A 19,142-nucleotide genomic window follows, 5' to 3' on the forward strand; every position below is an offset into this window, starting at 1 on the left:
CTCTGGTCTTTAAACAGGCAGTGATTTTTCTCCTCCAAATTTCGTAGTGGGTTTGAAGTCTGAATTATGGAATGGCTCAGATGGCCCTCAGAGCAAAAGGTGCCAATCCATACTACTGGTAATTGCCTGTAGGGCTTTAGGGGTGCAGGAAAACTCAGTAAAAGCTGTTAGAACTGCCTTCTATTTCCTGCTGTTGTGTGAGAAGTGAGCAGGCAGGACACATTAGGACACAGGCTTCACCTGCAAGCTTTGCTTTGGCCTACTTCCTTCCCTTTGTCATTGTTGCTTGCTGCTCTTTCCATAATTGGCCTTCTCAGTTCATTCTAAGCCACACTGCAGAAGGAAAGAAACATGGATGCAGGGCAAAGTCACCTTTCTTCTGCTTGGCATTTTCAGAAGCACCTAGTATCTTTAAACATACATCTACCTACAGGATCTGCAATGGCATGACTGTGGAGTGGCTGAGCTAGCACATCCTAGGCCAGCTTCCTGGTGCTACATCATTCCTCAGTTAGGATGGAGATAATGTTTTCAGGTCTTCTCCTTGCTGCCAGTTCACCAGCTCTAATCTGCTCCAATCCCCAGCTGCCATACTGTACTTTTGACAAAAATGCTTCTCTGACAGAAAGTTAAAAAAAAAGTCTTTCCATAGGCATACTGCCCATGAAGGTCAATTCACAGCCTGACAGTTGGCTCCCTTGACATCATCCCGATCTACTCCATCCATTCCCAGCTCAATGCACTTTTTACAACTGCTCGGCCTTTCCTTGCTAAAGAAACATTGACCTGCAGCCGTAACAGAGGGAGCCACAAGATGGAAGACAGCAGGAGATAAGATACACAGGCCACATAAAGGGAGCCTGCTGATTATTTTCATTAGCATTGGCAAATCACAGCTGCAATAGAAAAAGAGGTGTCAGAAAGTGAAGACTACTGCAGCTACACACAATATTAGGAAAGCTAAAGGACTGGCTGCAGAGGAAGGCTCCAGCACAACATGCTGAGTGATAAGGAGCCGCTCCCACACAGCACTCAACCCTGAGCTGCTCCAGTAGGTATGGAAGGAGAATGAGGAACCTGACATTATGTTTCAATAGACATAACAGCACACAACAGCATTGTCTGCTGGTACGGACTGCATTGCTGTGAGATTTTAATGTTTTTGTGGATTTGTTCATATGCCTTAGTTCACAGGCAGCTGAGCTATTTCTGTACCACAATCACTGGTTGATAGGGATTCTGACAACATTAAGAATACAAATTTGCTTTAGTAAGGAAGAAAAAATACATCACTTTTAATTGGTGCTAAGTGGACAACAGTCTATGTGCAAGTGCTGCATTTTCAGCTTTTAGACAGCTGTGCAGGCAGGTAGGTATTGCTTGCTACTTTACTTCAGTAATTTCTCTGTGCAACAGCTCCTAGTGCTGGAAATCACACTACCTGGCTTAATACCCTTTTTGGAAGTCAGTGATGTAAAGTGATGACCATGGAAGAATTTCGTTTTTCAAACAAACCACCTACTGTCTTGCCTTGGTGCTAAATCAAACACACACATGGCACCCAGGAAAAGAGCAAGGTGCACAGCATGAGTCTCTGCAGAACTAGCCAAGATCTGACCTGGCAGCTGAGTCACAAGACAGAGCAGCACAGAGAAAGCTTATCTCTGTCAATCTTTTTTTTTTTTTTTTTTCATCACATGCTTCATGGGAAGTCAGCTGTAAAACCAGGAGTTTCATTTCTGTAGTTTTAGCTTTGTGTGAGGATGTAACCATTGTCAGAGTACAAGCAGTTCTGGTCCCAGGTACCAAACAGGATTTCAACTATCTACAACAGCATTTAACAGTTTGAGGTATATTTACATATACCTTGCAACTGTGAAGCTGCTGTGAAGATGCTGCCAGAGCCCTGCCCAGGAGCAGAAGGGAGACGAGGACCTTCCAGATCTCATGCTCAGGAAGGAAGCACAAGGTCTCAGAAGTATGAGCTCTAAGCTGCCTGCCATGAGTTCTTTTCACTCAGGAGCATCAGCAGCATTTGATGAAGGAAACACTGACAGCAGAATTTGCAGGCCCCTGTTTAACCCCAGTTTACAACTGCCAAGACATTGAACTCTCTGTGTAGACCATGTCTCTGTTCAGCAGTGACACATCCTCTGTGTAAGAAGCCAATACATCAGCTTAGGCTATCCCTGTGTAGAGTTCTGCTCTGTCCACAACCAGGAACAGCAGCAGTGAACATAAATTCTTTTGAAGAGTTCAGCTCACCACCTTGTAAAACCAGGAACATGCTGACAGCTTTTCTGCAGGCTCAGATCCCAAGCAATTCCTTATAGGATTCAGTATTTTGTTACTGAAAACATAATCAATACAATAACTCTATTCTCAGTATTGTTTTACTTTATTGAAGCAACATACAGCTTACCCACTTTGCATCTGGGAGAAAAGGATGATATTATTTATCCAGGAAGTGGATTATGAGACAGAGAACTCTGAGAAAACAAACAATGCCATCCCTGCAGGCCTCAAGACAGCGATTTAAAGACAAAAATATTCCTTATTCACTTAATTCATTCCTTTATCAGAGGGAAGGGCAAACATATCCAAACAGATTCAGAAGCTATAGTAGAATTATGTATCAGATTTATTTTGCACATTTCATGCAGAAACTATAAATACATAAATACAAATGAAAACTTTGTCTAAAACACTTCATACCATACTGTAATTTAAGAGCAAACTTCAGCTTCCAACTACCCAGTTAGAAAAAATCCAGTTTCATTGTTATGCAATTAGTTGGCAAAGCAAACATTGACTGTGACAAGCTTAACCTGAATACACTTAGAAATAAGTAAGAACTCCATATTTAAAATATATTCTTCTGCTACACTTTGTAATAAAGATAAGAGATTTACCATGGACATCTCATAAAAGGCAGAGCTTTCTAGGAGGCCATGAGTAAGGTCTTTGTCATTTCCCTTTTTATGTTCACAGTGCAGGCTATTAATGCAGTTATTTTTCCCCAACCCTCAGGCAGCTCTGAGAAGCAAACCACCATTTCGCCCTCATTTTCAAAGTATCAAATGAAACTGATAACACTTTTAGTACAAGAACTTTTTCATGAAGCACTTTTTCTGGCTGTTGACTTCATAAAGATTTCTGGGACTTGCTGGTTTGGTCTGCTAGTATATTTTTTTCTTTTTTAATTTTCTCTCTTTTGGTTGCTTAAGTCATACACTGGAGTGTTAACATATGAACTAATTCCTTCTACATTCATGAATGGACACGGTTGCTTTTCCCTGAGTTATGCTGAAATCACTTTCTTAGACTAACCAGACTATTTAATTTCCTTGTGGAGCTGCAACCTGTATCAGCTGAATAGTACTTTGCTTTCGCTGGAACAGCTGGTATCAACTCCCAAACACAGTGTTTTCCCAAGGCTGAAAGACAACACTTCTCTGGCTGCTGCCAGCATACACGAGCTGCGCCCACACAAACACTTCTACACCCTGTTAGGATGGGCACTGGAGAAGAGCTGGTCATCAAGCAGCCTCTTCTTCACTCTTCCCCTCTCCCCACAATCCTGAGAAATTTCTCTGCTTCTTATCCAACAATGCCTCTTCCAGGAGAGAATAAGTCACCCAAGAACTGTATGACACTTCACAGAGGCCCCAAAATATCATCACAGAACAAGCAAGGCCTCTCTGCTTCCCACTCTTCGACAGCACTTTGTTTTTAAAAAGCGCGTTTGGGGAAGTTTACATCCTGTTAGATATCCAATTTCCTTTCTTTGCTTAGTATCAAGGCCTGCTGTGTCCCAGAGGTTCTATCATCTTTGCATTAAGAACATTCCTTTCCATTTTGCAATGAGCACCTTTGGTTTACTGTGCCCTGGACAGGTGATCTAGCAGGACAGACCATTCACATCACAAGTTTTCACAGCATTGCCAACATCCACCATTAAAAAGAAAATCTGTGGCCTCAATGCAGGCAAAATTTAAATTTAAATTACCTCAGTCTTCCAGGAAAAGGTCCAAATTTCCAGGTTACTTATTTATTTACCCCCAATAACTTATAGGGAAAGTCCCCCAGGTTTGCACAGTCATCTTGGATAAACTCTGTAACATGGAGAATCCATGAATCTGCAATATTTTTACTCCAACAGTCACATAGCACAGACACAAGCATACTAATGTTAATCTCTTTATACACAGTTTTGCTCTTGTCCACTGAGGAAGAACTCCTTATCTGAGAGGCTGACTGCACTTACACTAAAGTTCACATGCATTCTGCAAAGGCAAAAAAAAGTAGCTTCAAAGAGCAGCACTCCTTACGTATCAGGTAGATGCTGGACTACCAGGAAAGAGGAAAAAGATTATCAGGAATTCTGGACCAAAAGAAATGAAGCCCAGAACACAAGTACATGTTTTGAAAATCTGGTAAGGCTATCATTGCCATAATGCCTCAAGTAGAGACAGATACATGGTCAGTGTAACATCATTCTTCTTAACTTGGAGGAGCTTTTTCTGTAGGAGAGGCTGCTGATTTGAAACAGTGGATGCTCCCTTAGTGGATGGCACCTGTGATACCCTAAACAGCAGTGAGAGTCCACAGAGAAAGTGAGGAATTCTTTGCCTAATCCTTCAAACCTCATATCCACTTCTGAAGTATACTACTATTAAAAGAAGTACAAGTACACAACAAGATTTAGTTCAATCACTCTGATGTAATAACATAAAGGATTTCATCTTCGCTTTGTGCCTCCAAAGCCTGCAAAATAAAAAAAAAGAAAAAAAAGTCAGCTCCACCATGGCCTTTCCATTGAACTCTCTAGTTCTAAAAAGGCTAAAGGTGGCAAGGGAGACGAGGTAAACATATCCACATGAAGGAGAACAGCAAGAAACTGTGGGCTGACTGGCCTGGAAACTATTCTGCTCTTGCAGACTAGACAACCTGCATTCTACAGAGAACATGTCTGTGCACGTTTGCTATAGAAGAGTACATGTAGTGCTCATCAGAAAGGAAAGCCTTAAACTAATGCACCTTGCCAGTGAAGACAAGCCCGATGCTGATGGTGCCATGCCCACCACAGGCCTGTGGGGAACTTCATGCCCACAAAGCTGCCCTACTTCCATAGGGAATGGAAGGAAAGGACATTGTTACATGCCATCTACACCAACTGGTAAAATAAAACAAGGATGCTCCTTGAACCACAACGAACATCTGCATGTTTTTCACAGGTTAAAGCCTCTTAAGCTTCAGGAAATTAAAAGGTGTTTTGCCTTACCAGAAGCAGTTCTTGTTCCTGAGCTGCTGCCTTCTGTGGAATTCCTTGAGTGCCCATGCATAGGAGGCACAGCTGTGGGATCTGTCCACATACTGTGATATGGGGAACGTGGCTGTGCTCTGGCATGAATCAGAGTAGAAGGAAAGTTTTGTTAATGGCCTCAGAAAAATTAAGAAGATACCATTCCAAACAACAGAACTGGACCTCCGAGGAAAAACTGTAAGCAGTTATTTCAAAGCTGGAAATATTCCTATTTAATGTATTTAACACATTGAGAGCGAGGACATCCAGTGCTGTGATACCATAATCTGTAGACTTTCAAAAGGAAATTAAGCTTTATTCTTCAGAATAAGGAATTCTAACAATTGCAAATGAGGACATTTTTCTTTCTGAAATTTTGACCTTAAATTCCATCAGACAAGAAAGAAGTTTGAAATCTGAAGTATACATGCATTTTGGCATCACCTACATCCCAGCCACATTTGGCAAGAGAAAACATCCTTTTGTTAACTCTTGAAAAGGTCATTATCAGTAACATATCATGGTCTTTGACTCACTCACTTAAAATTACTTGCTTCCATGGATATGGAATTTCCTGCTGTTGAAATTTACAAACAGCTCTCTCACACTTCCTGGCACCAGCATTTTGCAGCACATAATTTCAAAAGCCTAAGAAACCAAATTAAATTATAGTGGACTGAAGTTTTAAACAAAAAGAAGCCCAAGTTAGGAAGCTTGTTTATGTATTTGGACTTACTCAGGTAGATCTCTAATCTTGAACAATAATTTGTGCCTACTGAAATGAAGGTGTGCATACAAATCAGGGAACTAACCTGTATGTAGATACTACATAAATAGAATGCCTCAATGCAGGAGTAATGTATTTAAGCCTTGAGAAATATTGGGCCAATAAAAACTTTAACACATTATACCCTAGAAAAATTCTTAGCAGAATTAATGTAAGGCTTCTGTTATTAAAAATAGCCCACAACTTTACAACACAGATGCTTAGCACACTCCTGTTCATATACCTTACTCTCTAATCTGTTACATTTCTACAAGAATAGACTTGATACATAGGCAAGTCATTTAATAAATAGAGAAAACTGCTTAGGATCTGAAGATGCCTTGCAGGAATCTCATATGTTCTCCAGTGAAGCCTAAAATGGCAGCAACTGCCCTCTTTAAACTGTTAATCTAAAAATGACGCATTCTTAATGTTTAAAAGCCTATACCAAATATGGTCATCCAGACGTATTTTAGGAAAGATGACACTGATACAAGAGATCCATATACAGATGATTATATGCTTAATATGACTATGTGTGTTTTAAGGCATTCTGCAGATAAATTGTTTAAATGCTCAATTTAAATCTGCAGGCCATTATGCCAGGTCAGAGGAAGCAGAATGAAGTACCTCAGTCTTTCCAATTCTGCCTCAGAAACATGTTTGAAATGTCTCTGGTCCTGGAGCTACAAACAGCTGCTCAAAATTCTTCTAGTGGTAGGATTTTATAATTTGAATGATACAGGTCTGAAATCTTAAAAGCAATGTCAATATAGTACATAGCAAACCCCCTGAAAGGTTAAATGCTTAAAATCTGAGAGTGTGCATATTTTACCTGTGACTGCCTGCCAAGTAGCCTAGCAAGCCTCCTGCTCCTAATCCAGTCCAAAATCCTGGTCCTGAACTGGTTCCATGATGGGAATGAGTTCCAAAGCTGTTGTCATCTTAAACAAAATGAAAATAGGAAGCATAAGTTAGTAACAGACTAATCCTCAGGCCAGCTGTTGCAACAAAATTCTCTCCTGTTAAAGATAATGGAAAATTAGACAAACTGCTCCTGATTTCAGCAGATTTTCGATCAAGCTTAACTTGAAAAGCCTCACATTTCAGAAAGCAGGACACCCCACATAAACCAACACTACTATAAAGAGTTTTATGTTAAAAATCTGCTTCCACTTCATTTCACAACCCTGACATTTGCAAAACATGGAAAGAGTCCCTGCCTGCTGATCTATAAACAGACAAGTTAGATTAAAAATAGAAAAGGAAACTAAGAAAGAATAATCTGCTGAAGGTCACCAGAGCAGGCCAGAAGCAGATGCAGGAACACAAATCAAGTAGGTAACACTGGAGAATGAGCAAACCACAAGGACACAGAGCTCCTAATCTCACCGAGCACAGCTGCACAGTTTGAGTCACAGTGGCTCAGTGTAACGCTGACATTACTGGTATTGTTCCCAGTAATCCTAGTCTGGCACTTGTTATCAAAAGCCAAGCTAACTGCAACCACATTGCAAAGTTTTCATCATGCATGAGTCGCCAAGCTTGACAAATACCTTGATGAAACTGCAAGCATATCAAGTAGGTTGTGGGGGAAGGGGAGTCACAAATTTTTTGACATGTGACCTGCACATAACATGAGGTTCTGAGCCAGAATGAATGTTTCCCATTTAGAAAGAAAAACAGAAAATACAAACCCAAGTTAGGATAATTTTCTGGTCTAGCAAAAATCATGGATGCAAGAATAAGCTCAACCATGGGTTTAACACATAAGGAAGTATAAAAGGACTGAAGATAACATTAGGGTCTCCCTAAAACATGCCCACCTGAACAAGTGGGCCAGAGATGACATAGGTAAAAATTAGAGGGCCTGGTTTGTCTTCAAACTGATATGGGTTGTTCGAAGTCACAGAAGGTAAAACAATAATGAAATAATCAGTTTCAGTCTAGACTGGATTTGATATTGAATTTAATTTTGAATGTGTGGGGAGAAATACAAACTCTCATTGGGATGATATACCATTAAATTATGCTGATTTGGAACAACAACAAAAAATTACTTCATTTGCTGTGAAAACAATGTTAATCAGAGATGAACCAACTCATTTGTTCAAAAGCACCATGACTGAACACTGACTCAGAAAACTGAGAAATTTTTTTTTGAAACATCTACAGTAAACATTAAGAATCACGTCAAACAACTAACTGAGAAAAAGCAGAATTTAATTAAGATAGTCTAGCTAAACAAGTTCCACAGGACACATTCTGCATGTTAAGGGGATTTAAAATGAGGCAAATTAAATATTAACAGCAATATGTGAACAACATTGCTTGTCATTACTGTCCAGGTTTCCAAAGACTAATACATTCATGAAACACATGGACATACACATTCAGAGATGTGCTTTTGCTCTGCTCCCACAATGTAAGGCAGACACTGAATGCATGAAGTAGCCTAACACTTAGGATTTTTAAACATTCCAGTTTTCCTCCTTACTTTGCCTGAAATCTAAAGACAAATCATTGCCGTGCCTTATTAAAAACATCACAAGCTGAGCATTATATGGCTCCCAATGTGTATTTTAAGTGTCTCAGTTTTCAGCAATCCTCAAGAAAACATTCTCAAGACCCTGTCCTTGCTAGATTTGTGACTCCTGCAAAGAAAAATGCATTGGGGCAATTAAGTGACATGGAACTGAAGAGAAAAAAAAATGAAAATAACTCTTCATTGTTTTGCCTGTGCCCAGTGTGACAGAGCTGTGTGTCATGGCCAGGGCTCCTGCTGACCACCACAGTACAGCCAGTGCCATGCCCACACATGGCCACTGATGCCCACACAGCACAGACAGTCTGATGTAACCACGTGCAAACCAATTTGCAAAGCCAACAGAAGTAGATTCCCTTTAATTTTCTGGTGCAGGTACAGCTGAAAGGTTCTGCTGTGCACGCCCTGCACAAGGGTATCCAAAAGAATTACACTGCACCCTCTGTTGGCCAAGCTGAACAAATCTTGGAGAAAGCACTAATAAGCATTATTAAAATATAAACTTTTGACTAATAAACCTAATCCTTGCTACATATTTTCTTGCCAAAACCCCTTCTCTATTAAAAAAAAAAAAAAAAAGAAAAAAAAAAGGAATTATGCAACTTGTGAGAATGTAATTCAAGCTCCAGTGCTGTGAGCAGCTTGCATGTTTACAGGGTTAAATGAGTTAGTCAGACACCAGATGAGTAATGTTTTTAATTTCCCTGAGACACTATGATGGCCTAAGGAAGACCGCTTATTACGTGACAGAAGACACCAGTTTTCTGGGAAAAGAAAAATTGCCTCTTTTCCCAGCAGCAGCCTTGTCACTGCTTTTGTAATTTTCAACTTCAGATGAAAGGCCCCACATAAGATTCAGATGCTGTACCCTCTAATGACAGCTCACAGACACTCTTCTCTGCTCTGGGAACCAAATCTTTCAGCTGCTGGGACTACACTGAAGCCCTGTTAAACAGAGGACTGTTACATGATACTCAACCCCATCAGCTGCTTTGTCAATGAAATCAGGGCTGAAAGGCCGTTCTGTGAAGTTTCAGAGTGCTCCTTTGGCATGGCTTTGTTTCTGGCTGTGTAAGAACATTCTCTTTTCCAGATTACTTATGACAATTATTCTCCTTGTCACAATCCTGCTATTTCACAGGTGATGAAAAGAATGCTTGCAGAGCATGGGGAGGTAGCTTTTCAAAGGTTCAGAGGGCAGCCTGCCCTGAAAGCCTGTGGAAAGCCAAGCCCTAATTTCCTCTTTTGAACAAAGAGCAGAATACAAAGCTGGCCATAGGCTCTGCAGCCAATTGGCAGTTGCCTGCAAATGCTGTGGTTTTAACTCTATCCCACCTTCCCTACCACAGATAAAACAGGACAATCCTGCTTGCTCTTTTGAATACCATAAATGGCTCAGAGCCCTACCTGTGAAGGTGGACTTGAAACCAGGAGGAGGAGGTGCCTGCTGACTCTGCCAGAAGGGCTGAGAGAAGCCATCACTGCCCCCAGAACTCTGCTGAGACTGCTGGTTGCTGAGGAAGAACTTGTATACTCCAAAAGCAAGAAGAAGAAGAACTATTACAACAATTGCTCCAGAACCAGAATCAGAATAATCTTTCCTTGACTGGTAATAGCTGGAGCCAAAGCCTCCAGAGTTCTTCACTTTCCTTTCACCTTCCTCAGTCAGCTCTAGCTTGAACAGCAAACTACAGGAGCCTCTTAGTATGTAAGGATCATCTGGGTAATCATAGCCTTCACAGCTCACTTCCATTTGTCCAAAACGGTAAGCTTTTTCCAGGTCTGCTTTGCACTCCCACTGAAAAAATAAACACAACACGAAGTAAAACACACTGCCCCAAAGATGAAAACACCCATCTGCTTCCCCACATACACCCTGAAACAAAGCTGTAATTGCTAACAAATCATCTACGGACCACACGTAAAACATTTCCATGTGCTCCTACTTTGAAAAGGAGTAGGAATTTGATGTTTAAATGAATTTTATATACTAAAACTTAAAATAGATCTTATCTTTCAGAACACTGAAGAATTACAACTCTGGAAGATTAAGCTTTTTCTTCACTGAATACATTTTTCAAATATCCCTTCTTGATATATAGCAATACTTCTAAAAAATGTGTACCCTTTACACATTTATTAGCTACATAATAAATGCCTGTCCTGTGCAAACTCGATAGCAGCTACAAAAATATAACATGTGAGTCTGAAATCCAGTGCAGCATTGTGTCCATTTGTGTCCATTTGTGCAGAAATGAAAAGAAACTGGGACAGACATCATTAGACCTCCATATGCAACACTTAACAATTACAATGGGGATTCTCTGGTTGAACACAGGTGGATCCTCAGGCTCACGTTCCCTTGAGGTACCCAAACAAAGGGATCTCTAATGGCACGTGACATGTGTTTTGGAGAGGAAATAAGAAAGTAGATGTCTCTAAATTAGTAATTCAGTACAGCAGTACCAACTCCCATTTAATATTTGATTGTTCTTTGCTAAAACTGATACAGTATTATGAATTACTTTCAGCCTTGACTCCTGGTTATCTATTGACAGCAGCTCTTTAACAGCTGAAAATCAAGACTATTTACTGACTAGCACTCATATCCTAAGGTGCAAGTGAAAGTCAGGCAAGTCTGAAATTTAGTTTTGAAAAGGTAGAACCGAAGTGAAGCAAATATTAAGAAGCCCTTTCCACGCTAATAAAAAATGGAAATCGACACAGCAATAATAATTCAAAAGCATCCTCTGGGGTTTGCAAGAGTTTAATTTTATAAACTCGAGCACCATTTTATTTAAAACCATCAAAGGTTTGCTATGCCGTGCTTTTACATTAGCTCCTCCAAAGAGATTTCAAACATGTACCTACTGCAGTTCTGGAAAATCCAGGTTTAGGTTAGGTTAAGTTTTAGTGCAAGAGTTCATTTAACAAAAAGCATCTGAACTGACAACCTAGCTCCCTACTCTTCGCTCCTTCAGAACTTCCCAGCTTGGGGGAAAGCGATCTCACAAACAGTTTAACAAGTTTCAGTTACCTGTACATCGTAGCCATCCCATCCTTTGTTGTAACACTGCACAGCCTCAGGGACACGGGAACAGCCCGCAGAGCCCCCCGTGCACTGCAGCTGCGGGACGGAGGCTGTCCGCCTGGATGTTGTGTACTGCCCTCTGTGGAGAGTGAGCGCCTGAACGTCCCGCAGCAGAACCTTCCCTGAAACAGGCAGCACAAGGAATCGCAGAATCCGTTAGGCTGGGAAACACCTCTGTGACCACCGAGTCCAACCTCGATAAAAGAACCCTATCATGTCAACCAGACCACGGCACAGAGTGCCACGTCCGGTTTTTCCCTAAACACCTCCAGGCACGGTGACTCCACCACCATCCTGGGCAGCCCATTCCAATATTTGACCACCCTCTCCGTGAAAAACTTCTTCCTATTGCTTGTCAGCACTTGTGTACTCCTTGTCAGCACTTGTGCAGGTGTCCTCCTGGCTACGAGCGCCTGCTCTCAGGACACGGCGATGGAGGCCGAAGCTTACGCCTGCATCTCGACGAGACGAAGCTCCAGAGGCACCAGACGCCCAGGGGGAAACAGGGCAGAGCTCCCCGTTTCCTCCCGAGGCGGCTCCGGGCTCCTCCTCCCAGGCAGCCAGCCGCCACTGCCCGCGGTGCGGGATCACTGCTCCGACACAAGCCGGTTTAGAGGGAGCCCAAACCCCACCAGCCCTTCTTCCCCGCGCCGGCCGCCGCTAAACCGGCAGCGCTGCGCAGTGCCAGGCCGCGAGGAGCCGCCAACAAGCCGGCAGAGGCGGCGAGGCCGCGCTGAGCCCCCTTTTCCCCGCGGCTCTCACCCGGTCGGTCCCAGCCCAGCGCGGCTCCCGCGGCGGCGCAGAGCAGCAGGAGCAGGCGCGGAGCGAGCCCCACCATGGCGGCACCGGCAGCTGTCACCGCCAGCCCGGGGAAGCCCCGCCCCCACCGTGCCGTGGGGCCAATGGGCGGCGAGGGCGCGGCGCTCGCCGAGCTCCGTGAGGGGGCGGGGCTGTCGCCGCGGGGCCTGCGCGCGCGCCACGTATGAGCGTCACGGGGCCTGCCCGGGAGGGGAGGGGCGGGGCACGGCCCTCCCCTCCCCCTTGCCGGAAGCGGCTTCCGCTTCCGCGCGGCATTTCCGGTTCCCGGCGCGCGCCTCTCCGGTGCCGCGCGGCTGGCGGGACGGGCGGCGCCATGGCGGGAATCAAAGGTGCGCGCGGAGCGGGGCGGGGCCGGTAACGGCGGGAGCGCGCGGCCCGCGCGGGGAGGGGCCGGGAGGGGCCGGGGACCGCCAGGAGCCGCCGCGGGACCCCGAGTGTCTCCGGGCGGCCGGGGCCGCGCTGAGCCCCGCGGCGGCTCGCGGGCGGCGGTCGGTGCTGTGCGCGGTGCGGTGCAGCGTTCACGTTGGTTGGGTTTGTTCTCGTTGTAGCGCTGATCAGCCTGTCCTTTGGGGGAGCGGTCGGACTGATGTTCCTGATGCTCGGATGCGCCCTGCCCCAGTACAAGTACCGTGCACTCTTTGTGTTCTGCTTTTTTGTGTGGCTGTAACTTCAGAGGAGCCCCGCTTCCATAATGGTGGATTGATAAGTTCTCTCTGTGTAGCAGGGGCCTCAGGTCTTTTGGTTTGGTGGTTTTTTGTTTGTTTTTGTTTTGGTTTGGGTTTTTTTTTTTGTTTGTTTGTTTGTTTGGGCTTTTTTGGCTTTTGCTTCAAAAGATTGGGGTGGGAATAAAAAGAAAGACCATCCGGGATTTAATTAATTCTAAAGAGTGATGGCAGCAAAAGTTACCAGGGCTGGCTGCCAACCATGAAAGGATGCATTGCCCTGCCTGTGGACTGGTGTCCTGACCCTCAGACAGCAGCAGCTCCCGAGGTGGGCAGCAAGTGTGGGTTATCCAGGGAAAGGTTTGCATTTTCTGTGGCTGCCTAGGGGTAGCTGGGCTGTTGGTGACTATCAAGTGGATCCCTGGCTGTGTCCCACACTTGTAATGTAGCATCTCCAGTAATTGCTGTCTGTACTTCCCCGATATCGATTCCTATCTCTTGGTTTTCAGGAGATACAAAATAGCAGACCAAGTGCTCAGAGAGGCCTCTGGCTTTGACTCTTTGCAAGTGAATGCTCACTTTACAGAAAAGATTTTAAATTTACTTGTTCACTGTTGAATAAATACCAAATATCCTGTTTATAGACCTGTTATTGGTTGTGAATTGCAGTTTCTACATATATGACTGTATCTACATGTATGACATACATGAATTTCATTCATATATGAATCCCTAGGCCAGCTTTCTTATGTTTTGAAGCCAGTGCTAGTGACAGAAACCCTGGGGAAGGAGACCCTTACCCAGCTGCCCTTCAACAATGCAGTAAAGTTTTATTGAAACAATGTGCACCTGCGTTTGTGTGCCTGGGAAGTCTAATCTGGGGTGCTGCAAGGGTATCTCTAAAGGATAAACTTGGAGTTAAGCTCACCTTGTGAGGTGGCATTAGATTTAGGCTTGCTTAGTGAAATCTTGCTTTGTGAATATCCTGTTAGTGAGCTCCGCTGCCACTGAGGTCAGCCGAAGCCACTCACGCACACGGTCTGTTGGATTAATGTCACCTCATTCCAAGGCAAAGGATTTGCCTTCTCTGGGCTTGTCTGTCCTAAATGGGGATGCTGGATGGGGAAAATGCCTTGCACTGATTTTAGGAGGAGCAGGAAGTAAATCCAGTTAACTAAAACTTTTCTTCTCCTTTCTTTTTCAGCCAGTACTGGCCACTGTTTGTTCTGTTTTTTTACATCCTCTCTCCTATCCCATACTGCATAGCAAGAAGATTGGTAGATGACACGGATGCTACAAGTAATGCCTGCAAGGAGCTGGCCATATTCCTTACAACAGGCATTGTGGTCTCAGCATTTGGGCTGCCCATAGTGTTTGCAAGAGCAGAACTGGTTAGTAGTGTTTCAACCCATTATTGCCTTTTTTTTTCTAGAAAACTTCATTCTTTGTGTTTGTTTGTTTATTGAAGGTAAAGCTTTCATGCACTAAATAACTCTTACAATTATGTACTTTTGGAACAGAACAAGATTTTTTTTTTTTTTTTGGCAAGAAAAATCAATACAGAAATGGGAGCATGGCAGAACATTGTGATTGCCAGTTGCTTCACGTGGTCATGGAATGAAGCCTGACAATGCAATGCAGAGAAAATGAGACAGAAAATTCTGTGAAAACTTAACAGGGAAGTAACTAAATATAGAATTGTAAAGAATACTTCAAAGACAATTTGTGGACTAGCTGGGCTAAAGCAGCATGAATAAAAAAAACAAAAAAAGGCATTTTTATACTCACTGTAAATGATATTGTAAGTGATATTGGTATCATTTTCTTAAACTTCCAAGTTCTCATTACATATTTCCCAGTATACAGCTTTTCACTAAAATACTTTAAAAGTTCATTTTGTTTGTGTGAATGTCAGAAAGCACTACCAAGTCAAAAAACATGGAGTGCACTTTCATAAATGTCTTTAGGCAAGAAGCTAGGTAGGCAGTTGGAATGCCTCACACCCTTTGAGTAATCCACTTACTCTCCTGTGAAAACATCCACCTCTTTTTTTTGTTCCTGGGATATCTGCTAGCACTTTGAAAACCTTAAATACCTGTTTTAAAAAGTCTTACAGCATAGCTGTGCTGCAGATGTGTTTGATGCTGTTGTCTAGCCTTACTTTGCATACCAAACCAGTCGTGCCTGTAGCTAGCCAATGCTTTGAGTACAGCTAGAAGAAAGTTGCAGTGCTGCACGGCTGGCTGTGAATTTGTCAAGTAATTTTGGGTAAACCCAGCCTGCTTGGTGTAACCACAAATAATGAGGTATTGCCTCTTGCATCATAGACGTCTTACTGAACTTTGTTGAGAATGAGACAGTGTTACCTTTTGTCTTGTTGGTGTTCGGCTCCAAACGTGTCTAAGTGAATTCCCCCTGTTCACAGATTTACTGGGGCGCATGTGCACTCGTTCTCACTGGGAATACAGTCATCTTTGCCACCATCCTAGGATTTTTCTTGGTCTTTGGCAGCAATGACGACTTCAGTTGGCAGCAGTGGTGAAAGGAAGAGAAGAGAACTATCCACAGGCATCTTGTCATGCAGTGGCCATCCATACAAATGAGAGAATGGGCAATAAAGAGAAGTAGCGTAGCAAGCCTCTTGAGTATTCTAGATGCTCTTTTTGACGTTGTTCGTTCTGAGTGTACTACTGTTGCTGACAGGGTTTCTACGTTTTTATGAAGTGGAGAGATGATTGATTTCATTTTTACCTATGGTATGTTATTTTAGGTGCTCTCTTGGTTTAAAATTGTCATCCTTCTGTCCAATGTTTTATGTGAAGCTTTAAACCAGGAACAACATTTAAACATAGTTTCAGAGATTTAAAGTTGGGGGGTTTTGGTGGGGTTTTTCTTCGTTGGTGGGGTTTTTTTTTAAGTTAAGCATTAGTACTATGTTTCTTTTTTTTTTTTTTTTAATACCAGGATTAAATTATATACAAGCTGAATGGAAGTAAGAGATTGTCCACCACCGTTGCCAATTATCAGATCAATAGATTGTTGCTATATTTTAGCAGAGGCAAGGTGGGTTGGAGAGTACCGGTTGCAGATTTTCTTCTGCCCATACCTCAGACTGGGTGATGAATGTTGATAGCCTTCATTTCAGGAGAAGGCTGAGGAGTAGGTGGAGTTATTTGGGAGAAAAGTCCTAAATTTTAACACCACTGGCTCTTTTACCTGCTTTGTTACCGATTCTGTGGATGTGACATTCAAATACTCTGTAAATGTATTGATGCTGATATACAAAACTGAAGTGTATTGTAGGGGAAGAGAAAATGATGTTTAAATTCCATTTTTTAAAAAAAAGTATCTTTTGAACTCTTTCTATTTATAAGCATTGTATGGTTTTGAACTTTTATGTCAACTCTTTACCACAAAGATGGTAAAATGTTCATTTATGGAACTACTGGTCTGTGTTAATTTGAAGCATATACAAAGCTATTTGCTCCTCCCCTTTTTAATTTATTTTATACATAGCATATATATATATGAATATATAATAAACTAGCTTTTAAAATGTAGATTAAAACTTTGTGTTAAACTTGCCTGAGTTTTCCTGCCCCTCCCCCCTTCCCCCCCCATTTTTTTTCCTTTCTTCCCCCCTCAATGCAGCTGAGGCACGACTTTTTTGGAAGTCACTGGCTGAACTGATTTCACTGACTGTTTTTAAGTTCTTATGCACTGTTGGTTAATAAGATTTACTGTTATGTCTGTAACTGTACCTTGTGTTCTGTAAGATTGCACATGTAGCTTCAAGTATTTAAGACAAGTTTTCTGCATACCTCTCAATTGTTCAAATTTTCATTTGAAGAAGTCTGCCATTGGACATTCCATCACAACACAGTTGATGAGTACCACTTAACCAGGTTTGCCTGTACCACGTGCAGTGATGACCTTGACCAAACTTACTTCTAAACTTTATTTTTCAATTATTTAAAAAGTAAGTCTATGAAACTTAACTATGTGTAATTGAAAGCTTAGGTTTTGCTCAGCAGTATGAAAAGGCAGAGAACTGTAGGCCTTGGCTGTAGTATTTGTGTGCGGATGTAAATGAAGTATAAAGTTTGCATATATATATATATGTTCATAAATGTACATGAGTATACAAAGCGTGATAGTAATGGGGTGTGCTCCAGGAACTGATGCTGGCAGGTGGGGGCAGCTGGGGCGTAACTACCTCCACACACTGCTTTGTTAATGTCCTGTGTGTGGAACAGAGGCACAAGCAGCTGCCAAGGCTCCAGAGCAGATGTATTTCAAGCATAACCAAGTGCTTCACCAGGCTGCCTGCAATGGTGGCGTTTGGAGCTGCACAAGGGCTGTAGGATCACGTGTTTTTTTCCTTTTTTCTGCAAGATTTCTGCACCCACGCCCCCAGTACAATGGACACTTCAAAAAATCTTCCAAACCAGTGGCTAAACTCGCAGTCCTCTGCATTCCTTACAGAGGAGGAATGCCTAGGACTTGTGCAAATATGTCTGTTACATTTTCTGGTCAGGATCTGTTTTTTCCTTCATTCCTGAAGCCACATGATGCTACTCTCTGGATCACCGGTCATGGAGCTGACTCTGTGTGTGTTGGTGGTGCATTTTTTGTTTGTTAATTGCATTACAGCACTCCCTCCTTGCTTGCACACCAAGCACATGCAGTATTGCTCTGATTCATGAGCGGGACAGTTGAGAGGTATGATTCTTCCATATAATATGCACTGAGATTGTCTTGCCATCCTTCTAGAGGGAAAAACTTTGAGCGATACAAATTTTAAATAGCAATCTTGAGTTCTGTATGTTTAATCAAAAATACTCTAATAAAAAGAGTATTTTGTTTAAAGTATTAATTGTTCTTTTTCCTTTATTTAATGTGGTTGTTACTCCTGTGGAAGAGATGACACCAGACTGCTCACTAATCCTTCACTAAGAGCAAATATTTGTGGTTTTTACCTGGGACTGCTTCATAAAGAGAGGCTCCCGTGTCCAAGTTGCACTGAGCTGACTTTGTTGGTTGTATCTCACATTGCAGTGTTTCCTTCAGTTTCTATTTGAAAGCCAAATCCTGAAATGTTGGTGGTGTTATACAAAGTGATGGCTGCCTTAACCCTCTGATGTATTTATAACTCTGCAATTTTTATTTTAAAAAACCACACAGCCTTTGTGATATTTTTAATCATGACATTTCTGAAATTTGAAAACTGATGACTGATGCCAGTCTTTTGGCAGAAGAAAGTAATGGGAGTTGGTAGAAAATCCTTTTGGGATGATCAATCCCAATTCTCTCTCCACACACACTCACTTTGGTTAAGACATTGGGAGTGGAGTTATTTGGCAATAACTAAGGTGCTACATCTGCAGAGCTTTTTCATAAAAGCAAATGAAATCAGTAGAATCATTGACAATACTGGGCTGGTAGAGACCCATCGGGATGACTGAGTCCAGCTCCAGTCCCTGTGCAGGACGATCCCCAGAGTCACACTGTGTGCCCGAAAGCATTGTCCAAAAGCTTCCTGAGCTCTGTCAGGCTTGGTGCTGTGACTCCTTCCTTGGGGAGATGTTCCAGTGCCCAACCACCCTCTGGATGAAGAACCTTTTCCTGATATGTAGCCGAGACCTTCCCTGACTGAGCTCCATTCCATTTCCGAGTCCTGTCACTTGTCACCAGAGCGAAGAGGTCAGTACTTGCCTCTCCTCTTCCTCTCTTGAGGATGTTCAAGACCACACTGAGGTCTCCCTCTCTCCTCCAGGCTGAACAAACCAAGTGGCCTCCAACACACTTATGGCTTCCTCTCAGGGCCTGTCACCATCCTCTGGACTCTCTCTGACAGCTCAGTGTCTCTCTTTTGTTGCAGCACCCAGAGCTGCCCCAGCAGTGGAGGTGAGGCTGCCCCAGAGCAGAGCAGAGCAGGACAATCCCCTCCCTCG

The 19,142-nt window shown here is 42.8% G+C and overlaps 2 protein-coding genes across 4 annotated transcripts; one reads left to right on the forward strand and one right to left on the reverse strand.

The window, feature by feature from the left end:
* Nucleotides 1-2,379: 2,379 nt before the first annotated feature.
* SARAF (store-operated calcium entry associated regulatory factor) lies at nt 2,380-12,619 on the reverse strand. Its single transcript, XM_041479973.1, has 6 exons — nt 12,470-12,619; nt 11,654-11,829; nt 10,024-10,414; nt 6,907-7,015; nt 5,285-5,403; nt 2,380-4,767 (listed from the first exon to the last, which is right to left on the reverse strand). The coding sequence occupies exons 1-6, from the start codon at nt 12,543-12,545 to the stop codon at nt 4,742-4,744; spliced, it is 897 nt and encodes a 298-aa protein (XP_041335907.1). The 5' UTR covers nt 12,546-12,619; the 3' UTR covers nt 2,380-4,741.
* Nucleotides 12,620-12,727: 108 nt separating this feature from the next.
* On the forward strand, nt 12,728-18,060 carry LEPROTL1 (leptin receptor overlapping transcript like 1). 3 transcript variants are annotated; one of them, XM_041479993.1, is made up of 4 exons: nt 12,728-12,855; nt 13,075-13,150; nt 14,393-14,579; nt 15,614-18,060. In XM_041479993.1, exons 1-4 carry the CDS (start codon nt 12,840-12,842, stop codon nt 15,728-15,730), a joined length of 396 nt encoding a protein of 131 aa, XP_041335927.1. In that variant the 5' UTR covers nt 12,728-12,839; the 3' UTR covers nt 15,731-18,060. The 3 variants fall into 3 exon arrangements, with proteins under 3 accessions (XP_041335927.1, XP_041335928.1, XP_041335929.1); XM_041479994.1 differs by lacking the exon at nt 15,614-18,060 and adding an exon at nt 14,709-15,599; XM_041479995.1 differs by lacking the exon at nt 15,614-18,060 and adding an exon at nt 14,738-15,599.
* The last annotated feature ends 1,082 nt before the right edge of the window (nt 18,061-19,142 follow it).

The sequence above is a fragment of the Pyrgilauda ruficollis genome, unplaced genomic scaffold (assembly GCF_017590135.1).
Source record: "Pyrgilauda ruficollis isolate IOZ18807 unplaced genomic scaffold, ASM1759013v1 scaffold5, whole genome shotgun sequence".
Taxonomy (NCBI): Eukaryota; Metazoa; Chordata; class Aves; order Passeriformes; family Passeridae; genus Pyrgilauda; species Pyrgilauda ruficollis.